The following is a 13720-nucleotide window of genomic DNA, read 5'->3' as shown; positions in this document are numbered from 1 at the left end:
TTACATTAACACTTTAATACATTTACAAGCCAATATAAATCATTCAATCCAAGCCAAAATCAAACTTCAAACATGACATTTTACCACAAACAACCAATGTGCTCTTAGGCACCTCAAATGACAATTTATTATCATGTTTACCTATTGTTCATATTTGCCTAGTTAATCAAATGCATATATGCATAATCAAGCTCATATTTCAAACATGATAATTCCACTTATTTACACATCAAAACATACCAAAACATAAGCCATTCCAATGGCTAGTTACAATCAGAATGTTTTCATGCCAACATTGGCTAAATAACCTATACATGCCATTATAACCAAAGTTAATTTACTAATTATACCGAAATGAGTTGATGGATAGTGTGAGATATCTCTGCCAAGCTTCCAACCCAACGAACTTCTGAATTACTATAAAACAAGAGAAATAAAACAGAGTAAGATTTTAAGCTTAGTAAGTTTGTATAACGGGAAATTAACTTACCATTCATTTACATTTAATGTAAGCATATAAAATACATCCAATGAAATTTGGCCAATAACCTAAACACGTATCCTCATCAGACATATTAGTCATGTATTTCACATGAATTTCAAGAAACATGTATGAGCTCATCAATATCAAATTTCCATATTCATAACTTTCCACATCTTGTGTTCACATATATCAATTTCTATGTATTTCAGGTATATTCAGGTAATTATTCACTTTGAATTCATATATTTTCTCATGTTAGGATTTTTCCCGTTGAATCATTTAAAATATCGATGGATACACAGGTAGTACACACGAAGTGAACAAGTCTAAAATCCGTTAATTCATTTTCAGGAATACTCATACAAGCACATAAACGGAAAGCTCTCTCTTGAGTCATATAACGAGAAGCTCAAGTGAGCCATGTAAAGGGAAGCTCATTCAAGTTGTATAACGGGAAGCTCATAAAAGCCGTAATCAGGAAGTTCAAGCGAGCCAATATCAGGAAGCTCTGGAGAGCCACTAATCAAGAAGCTCACGAAAGAGCCTTTAATCAGGAAGCTCCAAAGAGCCATATATCGGGACGCTCATAAGAGCTGCGGTGTGTCCACAACACATGCAGGATCACAACCAAACGGGATGCTTCGAAGAGCTATTAATAGGAAGCTTGTAAGAACCGTATAACGGGAAGCTCATGAAAGCCAAATATTGGGATGCTCATGAGAGCTAATAACGGGACGCTCATTCGAGCTGTGGTGTGTCCGCAACACATATAGGACCACAACCAATTCGGGAACCCTATATCCATCGAATTTCATTTATTTAAATGAGACTTAATATTTGTCAGACATTGTCGAATATGTGACTATTTTCATATATGATAATTACACAATTCACATACATAACATTCAATTCAAACATATAATTATACAATTTAATTACACGAACTTACCTCAACAAGTGTTCGTGTATTTGTAATCTACTAATCTAATACCTTCTTTTTTTCTCATTCTAACTCCGTATTTGGTCTATCCTGATCTATATTAATGAATTTAACATCAATTCATATTCAATTCAATTCAATTCACATCTTTGGAAAAATTACCATTTTGCCCCTATACTTTTATTTAATTATGGTTTCATCCCTAGGCTCGAAAAATGAAATTCATGAAATTTAATCCTTATTCCAAGCCTAGATGATTTTTACATCTAATAATAGCAGCCCATGTATTTCATAAAATTTAGAATTTTTCCATAAATTTTACATCTTTTCAATTTAGTCCCTAAATCATAATTTCATCAAAATTCACTTTACAAAAGTTGTTTATCTATCAACAACCCTTCATTTTCTACCATAAAAATTCATAATTCATGCACATTCATCCATGGAAAAACCTTAATACTTTGATAACCTTGCAAATTAATCCCCGAGATAGCTAGATTAAGCTTTTACGATCTCAAAAACATAAAAATTATCAAAAACGGGACTAGAATACATACCTAATTGAGCAAAATAAGCTTGTTAAAACTCAATACCCATAGCTAGGGTTTCCATGGATTCTTTTTTTTTGTTTAGGAAAGATGATGAAATGATGATATTTTTATTATTTAATTAATTTATCATCTTTATTTTATCATCTTTCCAATTTAATCATTTTCTTTTCTTAATTTTCCAATGATGACTAATCATCCTTATCTACTAACTCTTTTAAATGGTCTATTTGCCATATAAGGACCTCTAATTTTGAATTCCATAGCTATTTGATCCCTTTAGCTACTAGAATTCAACTTTTACATTTTATACAATTTGGTCATTTCCATCTAATTAGACATATAATCGATAAAATTTCTTTACGAAATTTTCATATGACATTTCTATCATAATGCACACCATAAAATACTATTAAAATAAATTTTCTTCCAGACTCAGATTTGTGGTCCCGAAACCACTATTTCGATTTCACTGAAAACGGGCTGTTACACTTTCAATCTGCCCTGGATCAATTTTACCACATTTTAAACTTCCTAAATCAATTCCAACTCAACAACCTTTCCCTCACTCAATTTTGGCCAACAAATAGGCGTTTTACATCTACGACCATATAAAGCTTTATATAGAGTCATCTGAACGCTCAATTGGAAATTGTTATTATACACAAATTCAGCTAATGGTAAATATCATTCCCAGCCAGCTTCGCGATTAACAATACAGGCTCGCAACATATCTTCTAGTACTTCAATAACTCACTCTAATTAGCCATCACACAAAGGATGGAATGTCGTGCTGAAATTTAACCTCGTACCTAACGATTCATGCAATTGTTTCCAGAATCTTGAGGTAAAACAAGGATCTCGATATGAGATAATAGACACAGGCACATCGTGTAGTCTAACTATCTCACGAATATAAACTTCACCTAACTTCGGAAGTGACCAATTAGTTCTCACTACAAGGAAATTGGCAGACTTTTTCAGTCAATCCACTGTCATCCAAATTGCATTTCTTTTGCTCAAAGTTAACGTTTGACCAACTTCAAAATATGTAGTAATTCATTCCCATTTCCATTATGGAACCGAGATGAGGTGAAGCAACCTAGTGGGAACCTAATGCTCAGCCTTTATCCCTTGACAGATCAGACATTTAGGGATATGCCCCACAATTTCTCTTTTTATTCCAAGCCACCATTATGATTCTTGCGAGTCATATTACATTTTTGTACTACCGGAGTCATAGCAAAAGGACCATCGTGAGCCTTACGTAAAATTATTGATTTTAGGGCAGCATTATCAGGAACACAAAATCTATTTCGAAACTGGAGGCTAACACTCGTAACAATGTTGAAACTCTCAATATCACCTTATTTAACAAACTTCATTTTCTCTGCTAACTTAACATCAGCAAAATGTGCCTCATTAATTTGATCAAGCAACATAGGCATAACTTTCAACTCAACTAATAGACTGCCATCATCACAAATACTAAGTTGGGCAATCATCACTCTCAAATCAATTTTTGACTTCTGGCTCAGAGCATCGGTTACAACATTTTATCCTTACACCGATTACCCCACACGAAAAGCACATTTTGTACAAGAGTTGTGTCATCGATAAAGCTATTTTAAAAAACTCGTTCATGAATCTCCTGTAAAAATTGACAAAGTCAAAGTTTCGAACTTTAGGCTCATTTTTCAATGCTTTCCACTGAAGGATAACTTCAATAGTTTTAGGGTCAACCTGAATTCCCTCAACTGAGATAACATGCCCCCAAAAAATGAATTCAGAAAACTAAAATTCACACTTACTAAGTTTCTCGAATATCTGCTTCTCATGCAATACTTGCAATATGGTTCTCAAATGCTTATCGTGCTCAGTCTCCGATCTAGAGTATATCAGAATATCATCGATAAACACCACCACAAATTGATCCAGGTAGGGAAGAAACATGCGGTTCATGAGATCCATGAACTCCTCAAGTGCATTCATCAGCCCGAATGGCATCACTAAAAATTCACAGTGACCTTAATGTGTACAAAATGCCATTTTTTGGTACGTCACTATCTTTCACCTTCAAATAATAATATCCTAATCTCAAATCAATCCTAGAAAAGACTGATTGACCTTTCAACTGCTCAAATAAATCATTGATACACGACAACGGATACCAGTTCTTAATTGTCAACTTATTCAACTGTCGATAATCAATGCAGAGCCGCATCAATATATCTTTCTTTTTAACAAACAACACTAGAGCTCCCCAGGGTGATATACTAACACGTATAAAGTCGCGGTCCAAAAGATGTTGCAATTAAATTTTTAGCTCTTTTAACTCTATTGGTGTCATTCGGTATGGAGTAATTGACACAGAAGTTGTACCTGGGAAAACTTTAATTATAAATTCGACCTCACGATCAAGAGTCAATTTTGGTAATTCTTAAGGAAATATCTTGGAACTCATATACTGCTCAAATCTTGCTTATATGGTTTTCATCCGAGTTTGAGTTAATAATATAGGCTAGAAATGCTTCACAGCCTCGATTCAGGATTTTATTAGCTCTAACAGATGAAATGATACGAGTTAAACCACTTGATCTGATGCCATTCACTTTCACTATCTCACCTCTCTGGCTCTGGATGAAAAACATCTTTTTACGGTAGTCTAGAACTACACCATTCTCGGTTAATTAGTAATTTCCAAAATCACATCAAAACCGCCAAATGGCATAATAAACAAATCAACATGAAATTATATATTATGGATTTCCAATAGACATCGTCTACAAACTTGACCAATGAGCATAGTCTGTCCCAAAAGACTCAAAACAATCATAGCCACTTTCAACAACTTAGATTTCAGATTTCCCGATTTCACAAAACTAGAGTTGATATAAGAATGCAATGAACTAGGATCAATTAAAGAATACATAGGTTTTGAATATAAAAGGAAAATATTTGCTACAACATCGATAGCTTCACCCTCTTCACGGGTCTAGATAACGTAGGCTCGTGTTGGGGCTCTAGCATCAGATTTCTGAATAATCAGATTAATATCTTTCCTCTGACCTCCCCTAGAAACAGAACTACCACGAGGATTTCCCCAACCCCTTACAATAGGAGTGAACCTCTGAGTAGCAACAAGAGAAGCATCATCATTCATCAAGCATTCTCGACCAAAATGCTCTAGGGATCCTCAACGGAAACATGCATCCATTTTCTTCCAACACTCGCTATAGTGTCCTCTTCCACAAGAATCACATTTGGCACCTCCTTACCTCTCGCAAGGCCTCATACATTGCCTATCGATACAGATGGTTGTCAATCTCGGCCTTTCTCAGATCTGGCAATCCTCAAATTTTACCTCTAAGATCCCCAAGAATCCCTAGCCCGTTTAGGTAACAAATGCGAACTAGAAGCCCCTAGTCTTTTCCCGAAGGCTCGGGAAGGTTCAGTCTTTTTATCAAGGCCTATGGCCTGCTCAACCATCTTTACACGTCTAGTCATATCAGAAAATTCTTTCAGTTTATGCGATACTAGTTGAACTCTAATCTCAGCTCACAATCCTCAGAGGAATTACTTACTACTCTCTTCCTCAAATAGAATCAATTCTAAAGAATACTTGCTGAGCCGTAGAAATTCCTGTTCAAAATCGATCACCAACATATCACCCTGTCTCAGCATCATAAATTCTTGTTTTCAATCCTCCAAATACACTAAAGAACCATCACCGTCGACCATTCGTCGGTCATCGGATTGTCACTATTGCAATCATCATGCACGACGATGCCATCACCAATACGACTCCCCTAGCATCTCGAACTGTCGTTGTTTTTCTCAAATGGGCTTAGCTGGTTAGGTCTGGGCTAGTGACAATTCGACTGGTCTGGTTTAGCCACTAGTTGGACCTTCCACCTAGTTTCGTACACAGGGTCTGGTCCAACTAGTTTTTGGGCTTCGATATGGGGTTTTGGTTATCAAGTTTGATTTTCAATCTTACGTCCAATTTTCAAGTTCAATTACCCATTGAACCAATTTTCTAACTTGAATATTAATTTGTAAAATTTATTTTAATTAATTTGATTAATTTGATTTTAGTTGATAAAAACTAATTTTCCTAAAAATCACTGAGATTTTTCAAATTAACTTTTTAAGAAAATTCTTTAATCAAATTCTCTAATTGAACAATTCCCCCGACCACCTAATTTAATTCCACATTGAGAAAATCAACTCAATTAAATTATTTCCAGAGTCCTATAATTTTCTTTCAATTCAAATACAGTTTGATCGAGCTTTTGTTGAGCTAGCAAATGTATCAATCGGACATATATACAATTAGGCTCAAGTAATTACAATTTTGCCTTTAATCATCATTTCGATAATTTGTTGGCCTAATCATGAAGTCAGTCCACAAGAAGTATCATGATTGAAAATTCCTTATTGTATACTCTTTACAAAAGTAATTCATTCAACTGTTTTGTCTAATGACATTGCCATGTGTGTGTTACCCTCATATGATATCCTTGATTCCTTTGAGTTAAATATGTTCACTCAATACAATCTTATTTTATCTCATTGTCACAATTGTGTCTTCTTAATGATTAATATTAGCACTATCAACTAATGACTGTGATAAATTTCTCGTTTGAGAACAAGTAACTTGTGGCCATGTTCCATATTTATCAATCCAGACAATGCCAATGAAAGGATATCATTAATTCTATATTTAAGATATGAATTCCATTGTACCCAACATATTGGTTATCGGCTCGATCATCTTTAGAGCATAAGTCTCAACTTATATCAAAGCACATGAGGTACATATGCATGGTCAGTGGCTAACTCAGGATTTAGGTAAGTTACACCATGAATGTCACAAGTAAATCAATTCACAAACAAATTCAAAATTAATTCAACTTGGGTCCAGTCCAATGTATCATTCTTCCAATAAGTACATCTATCTCTCTACCTGTGAAGTCAACTATTCTAATAGCCAAGACTAGCCATCTCCCTAATTGGATTGTAGACGACATAATAATCCTTCTAAGTATTTGAATCAATTGCTCACTTTGTCTCTTTTACGAGATTACGGACTTGTTTAGATTATCTACTGAAGTAAGTTATCTTTCTCGCCATGTAAATTTTCTTACAGTGCCACTTATCATAAGCTTAAACTTAGACAATTAATGAGCTAACATTTTCTTGTCACAATTTCACTACGTATGCAAAACATGAAAGACAAGAACATAAATGATATAATAGTGAAATATGAAATTAACTTTATTTATTTATTCATCGTTCAAATACATAGAAAATAGTTACATGTTTACTATAATATGGGCACATATCCTAATACCACATTCATTGTCGGAGCAACTACAATCAATAACATCCAATTCAACATCATTATACAGTTAAATCTAAATTATTCATGCATATTATATGATATGGTATCATTTTTAGGGCTTATACGAGCTTATGAAAGCTCTGTTTCTAACCCAAGATCGAAATTAGACCAAATTGTAAACAATACAAAGTTTTGAGTCGACGTCACAATTTTAAGGTTTTCTCATCACAATGTGACTCTATAACTAAGGTTCTTCGTGACCTTGAAGTATCGATGTTGTCGCAAGAACCATATTCTATTCCTCGTCGCAACATGACAACCTATTACTTCTAAAGTCAACCTAAAAACACTTGTCTATTTCCCATACAACCAAATTAACAACCCACCAAAAGATGTCAGGTGAAAATGTACCCAAAATGGTAGTCTCCAAAACATTAGCTATCAAATCTAATTTCTACCATTACACTTCCAAAAACCACCAAATTTTCATACAATGCATGACTTTTAACTTTAGGATTCAAGACCAACTATATGAATACATCCAACCACAATTTCGAAACATTAGCATAAGATTATATCATATACAACTTAACCATTTGAAACATGCCACAAGACCAAAACGAACAAACTATAAAAACTTTGTTGAGTTGAAACCAGCAGTTTGGATGCTGACTTCAAATCTCGAGGCTTCGAGGAGTTCCTAAACCTACACACAAAGAAAGCAAACCGTACACTAAGCACTAAAGCTCAGTGGTACTTTCATGATTTAAGTTATAATAACATAGCTACATTATTACAACATTAATAATAATATTACATTATTACATTATTACATTAATTACACTTACCATTATATCCAATTTTGGAGTCTACCAACTCATTCACATTCGATTCGGCCCGTAGGGCTCGATTTCATTCGAATTGCATAATAAGATACATACTTTTCAATTCAATTCATATATGAACATATTCAAAGCCTCAAACATCATATTAATTCATTTCAATATAAATTATCAAATTTATTAGTAATAACCCCTATTAACCTAACTCAGACTCAGACAGATACACGGACCATCCAATCAACACACCAAACTGGCACAAGAGTGCACTAATAGAAAAACTAAGGGAAAGCCAGCACATAAAGTGCATACTGGCACACGAAGAGCATACCGGTGCATAAAGCGTATACTAGAACACGAAGTGCATCCTAGCACACGAAGTGCATCTTGGCGCATAAGCGCATAAACCCGTACACAATCCAATCCTATTGCATGCCAACTATATCTGACTCAACTTGACTAGTTAATAAGGTATTTATGTTCAATTCACATTATATTATTCATAATTCATTATCAATTTATAATGTAACATAACATATTTCAACTCAATTTCATACCAAATATCATATATCAATTAAATCATATTACTTTTTATTTTATTCTATTTAGTCCCTATTTCGATATTCGATCTCAACCATAGAAAATCAATTGAAACATTTCATATTATCACAATAGAATCGTCCCAATGACTCATCAATGAATAAGCATGCATACACAATAAATTATTCTATCCCAAATCATAAAATTGAGGTTTCGTGCTTCACTTATCAATGGTTTTCGCTCTTCCTTTCCCTCTTGATTGTTTGGTATTGTCGCTAACTACAAATAATCACAAAGCATATCACATTATCAATTTCTAGCCAAATCATAATCAAATACCAAACCTCACATATTTTGTAATTTATTCAATTTAGTCCCTAAATCGAGACAAGCATAACTTTCAATTTACGGCCTCAAATTAGAATCAGATTTCACCGTGACTCATTAGGGACCTTCTATTTTCTATCCTTGGCAACAATCCATAGTAGTTTGCATTTTATTTAATTTGGTGCCTAAGGTGCAAAACAATCAATTAAGCTTTACAATTTTGTCATTTTCATATACTAAGCTTAATTTCTAACAAGCTCACACCAATTTCATCTAATTCTCAACAATGGTAACTTTTGAAAACTTTAACAGTTTACAAATTAGTACATGGGTTAGCTAAATCAAGCTCTCATGACCTCAAATCTATAAAAAGAATCAAAGAAAAATGGCTAGGGACTTGTAATTGATGGTTGAATATCATGAGGGTTTTCAAAGTTTTATTTCTTTAAACAAAAATGGGTACGATGGCTTTATGATGAAGATGAAGACATCATTCATCTTTTTTCCACTAACAATTTCTTATATAGTTTAATTAGTTTATAATTAAACTTATTTAATTAACTTAATCTTAATTAATCAGTAATCCTTAATTATTTTAATCTAATGGTAATTAACATCAAATTCCCAATATCATCTACTTAAAATTGGTCTATGAGCCATTTTAGTCTTTTGGATAATTTCTATATAAGTCCCCTAGCCTTAATATAATTAAAAATCTATAGTGATTAAACTTTTATGATTTAGTCCATGAACTTTAATTACTCACAATTTCGACTAAATCGCATAACCAAATTTCAGTTCATCTATACCCTAACTCCGTAAATATTCATATTTAATATTTACAAACTTAGTTTATAGAAACAAGATCTCGAAATAGTGTTTTTCGACACTACCAGAAATCAAGTCATTACATTTTAACCTTAAAATTCACATCTACTCTGAATCTGCTACCAATGATAATTAAGATATCCATATTTATCAAATCAAAATTCATAAAATCAAATTAAATATTCACAAAATCTAAATCCACATTATCCACTGCGATTCCTATATTTAACTTATAAATATTACTTTTCGATAGAATTAATGTATTTTCCATTTCTGTTTTATAGTCTATAAAAACTAATTCTTTTTAAATTTGTGATTGTGTCTCTCAACAGCATTGTGTCAAAAATTCGAACTAAATGTTTTCCAATGAGAATACATTGTACGATATTATTGCACCCAATAGTAACTATTAACTATTAAATATTATAATATTTAGTTTAACAGCCAGTCACACCACTAGCTTAATCACCCTTTTCTCATTAGAATGTACTTGTTTATTTAACTCTTTATTACCTATTTAAATAATAATAATAATGTTTAGTTTAGGTGCAACTTGCGTGTGGAGAAAAGGGATTACATAAGGCTAAACACAGGCTGGTAAGTGGGACAAATACAGCTACCGTTGATTATTTGTTTTGCCTTTACTATTATTTTTCTTCCTTCACACCTCTATCTCTAATGTTGTTCCTATTTATGTACATTTTGTTGTTGGGGAGTTGGGGTTGTTTTTAATAATTTAGAAAGTTTTGGCCAAAAAAGAAAGATTGAAACTGAATTTCTTTGCCCATTCACTGTATTTGCTTAAATTACATGAAATGAGGTGTGAAAAGAAAGACTATTTTATAGTTTCAAATTAATGGTTTGTACACGTTACTTCAATTTCGTATTTACTATCTGTTCAACAGCCAATCAATAGACCCTCATCACTTGTAATATATCCCCCACTCCCTCGTCACAAATTGGTTTTGATTATATTACAAACTTTAAACGAAGGTTAATCATGGTCACAAATTGGATTTTCATTATAAGATTTTGAGAAGTATCAAAATCTTTAATTAAGTGATAATTGTTTACCTCGTTTACCTCATCCCTTAATTATATGGTCGAAGGTTCAATCTTGTGTCCAACCATTCTTTTTGGAGAATGCCCATGAATTAATTATTGTTGTCGACAATGAATATCTTAATTTTAACAAAAAAACTACAATAATTATTTCTTTCATCAAATAAATTATGAATTTATATTTAATCAATTAGAAATTTAAAATTTTATTTTTCTGGACTAGAAAAATTGAAGGGCCAAAATTTAAAATTTTGTATGAAAATAACTTGAATTGAAGTATTTGCTTTTAAGAGAGTAAAATACCTTTTTTAGCTTAATTAAAAGGATAAAATTGATTAAATTCAATTATTATATATACGATGATAGATGATTAAATTTCTTTTTGGTACATTTTATATACGTTTTATTGTATATGTTTAGAATTTATAATTATCCATTTTAATAATGTCGTCTCTAAAGTTTAAACTTCATTTTCTTTATAAAAGAACAATGTATATTATCATTATTATTAAATTTATTATAATTTTTTATAATATATCATCAATCATGATGCACGTGGATGCGTCGTACATATATTATGATATATAAATTATTCATATTGAATCTATTAAATTTAACTAAAAATAGTTCCTCATTGCATTTCACCGAAGCTAAAAAAGAGCAAAAAGAAAAAAACATTAGAACAATTAAGAATATTGAAAAGACAGAAAACCCCACAGCCTACCGCCAACGGCAAATGCCCCCACAGCCAGCCTCCCAACCAGGTCACTTTTCATATCAAATGCTTCACATGCAAATTAAATTGATGATGATGCCACATTGGTACAGTTAGACGACAACAATATCAAGCAAAAGATACCTTGACCGGATACTTTTCAATTTCATTCTTCCATGGATTACCCCTTGATTCCGCCATGGGAGTCGACCTAAGAGCTCTCCATACAGCACTGTTACACTTAAAACCCGACCCGAATGCTATCTGCCATACCCGATCACCATCCGAGACACGACCTTTAGCTTCTGTGTAAGCCAATTCATACCATAACGAACTACTCGATGTGTTCCCGAATCTATATAAAGTCATCCTTGATGGTTCCATATGCCAATCTGTTAACTGTAGATTCTTCTGTAATTCATCTAATACTGCTCTTCCACCGGCATGGATACAAAAATGGTCAAAAGCAAGCTTAAAATCGGGTATATAAGGACTCACTTTGGCTTTCAAAATCTTCTTTCTAACAAGGGTGACAAAGAACATGAACTGTTCTTTAAATGGTAAAACAAGAGGACCTAAAGTAGTGATGTTCGTTTTCAAAGCATCACCGGCGACAGCCATTAATTCACGAGCTAATGAGACACCGATGGTTCCTTTGTCATCTTCTCTTTGATAAACACAGTTGTAATGTTTGTCATCAGCACCTTTATGGGTTCGAACCACGTGAACAAGTTGGTACTTTGAACGAGACTTATCCCGTGGTTTGTTCGATAACAACACGGCGGCTCCGCCCATTCGGAATATACAATTACATAACAACATAGACCTGTCGTTGCCAAAATACCAGTTTAATGTAATGTTTTCAGTGCTTACCACTAAAGCATACGTGTTGGGGTTTGATTGAAGAAGGTTTTTAGCTAAATCGATTGATATAAGACCAGCACTACACCCCATTCCACCAAGATTATAGCTGTTAATGTTTGTACGTAGCTTGTAATGGTTTACAATCATGGCGGATAACGATGGTGTTGGATTAAACAAGCTGCAATTCACTATAAGGATACCGATTTCCTTCGGATCAACTCCGGTTTTTGCAAAAAGTTCATCGACGGCTCCGAACATGACAGTTTCCGCTTCAGCTCGAGCTTCTTCCATACACAGATTCGGCGGTGTTGACGTTATCCCTCTCGGGAAATATGTTTTGTCGCCTAAACCGGACCGGGTCGATATCCTTCTTTGAAACTGAAGTGTTTCCTCCGTGAAAGCACCGCTATCTTCCGTCATCTTCAAAAACGAGTCGACCGACATTTTACGATCGTCTTCCGGTTTGTAACAAGCGAAGTCGACGAGATAAACCGGTCTAGAGCGTTTCGCGTAGTAGAGACCGAACAAGAAGAATAAGATTAACGAACCGGCTAGCCTCGTTGCGGCATCAATGCTTTCTAACCGAAGGGCTTGGTTAGTCCATAACTCGGAAACTCCGTCAAGTTTCAGACCGGTGAACTGAACCGCCGTGACGACGAACAACGGTACGATTAAAGCAAACATAAGCACGGTAGCGGGATTACATGAATAGCCATAACCTAACTTCACATATTTAAGTTTTACAGATTGTAAGAAATCAGGCAACCGTTTACGGATCTTGATGACGGCGGAGGATGAGTCTTTGAACGCCATTTCCGCCGTCAACCGCTCTTTATCCATCTCTATGCTATCCCTATCCATAGTTTTTTGTGTGTGTGGCTATTAAGCAAATATGAAACTAAAATCAGCTAAAAAGAAAAAAATATAAGCTGTGAAACCCTGAGGAACAGGGAAGCTAGACCACCAGAATTAAATACAACAATTACTACAAGAAAAGAAAAGAAAGGAAAGTTGGAAGGAAATGGAGTTTTGAATTAATGGTGGGTAGTTCCAATAAAGGATAGATAGTTCAACCACCATTAGAATCCATGTACTATGGGATTAATAGTCCCAAAAACAAATTTATAAATAAAATAATGATGATTAAGACAATTTAAAGATTTAATATAAAAACCAATCTTTATCTGGTGCATTAGTAAAGAAGTAATGCATGTTTGAAATTGGGA

At 33.7% G+C, this 13720-nt stretch overlaps 1 protein-coding gene across 1 annotated transcript; it reads right to left on the bottom strand.

The window, feature by feature from the left end:
• Positions 1–11492: 11492 nt before the first annotated feature.
• LOC107945886 (3-ketoacyl-CoA synthase 1-like) lies at positions 11493–13515 on the bottom strand. Its single transcript, NM_001327499.2, has one exon. The coding sequence runs from the start codon at positions 13353–13355 to the stop codon at positions 11760–11762; it is 1596 nt and encodes a 531-aa protein (NP_001314428.2). The 5' UTR covers positions 13356–13515; the 3' UTR covers positions 11493–11759.
• Between the last annotated feature and the right edge of the window lie 205 nt (positions 13516–13720).

The sequence above is a fragment of the Gossypium hirsutum genome, chromosome D12, assembly GCF_007990345.1.
Source record: "Gossypium hirsutum isolate 1008001.06 chromosome D12, Gossypium_hirsutum_v2.1, whole genome shotgun sequence".
NCBI classification, from domain to species: Eukaryota; Viridiplantae; Streptophyta; class Magnoliopsida; order Malvales; family Malvaceae; genus Gossypium; species Gossypium hirsutum.
This window is presented reverse-complemented; position numbering and strand designations above follow the sequence as displayed.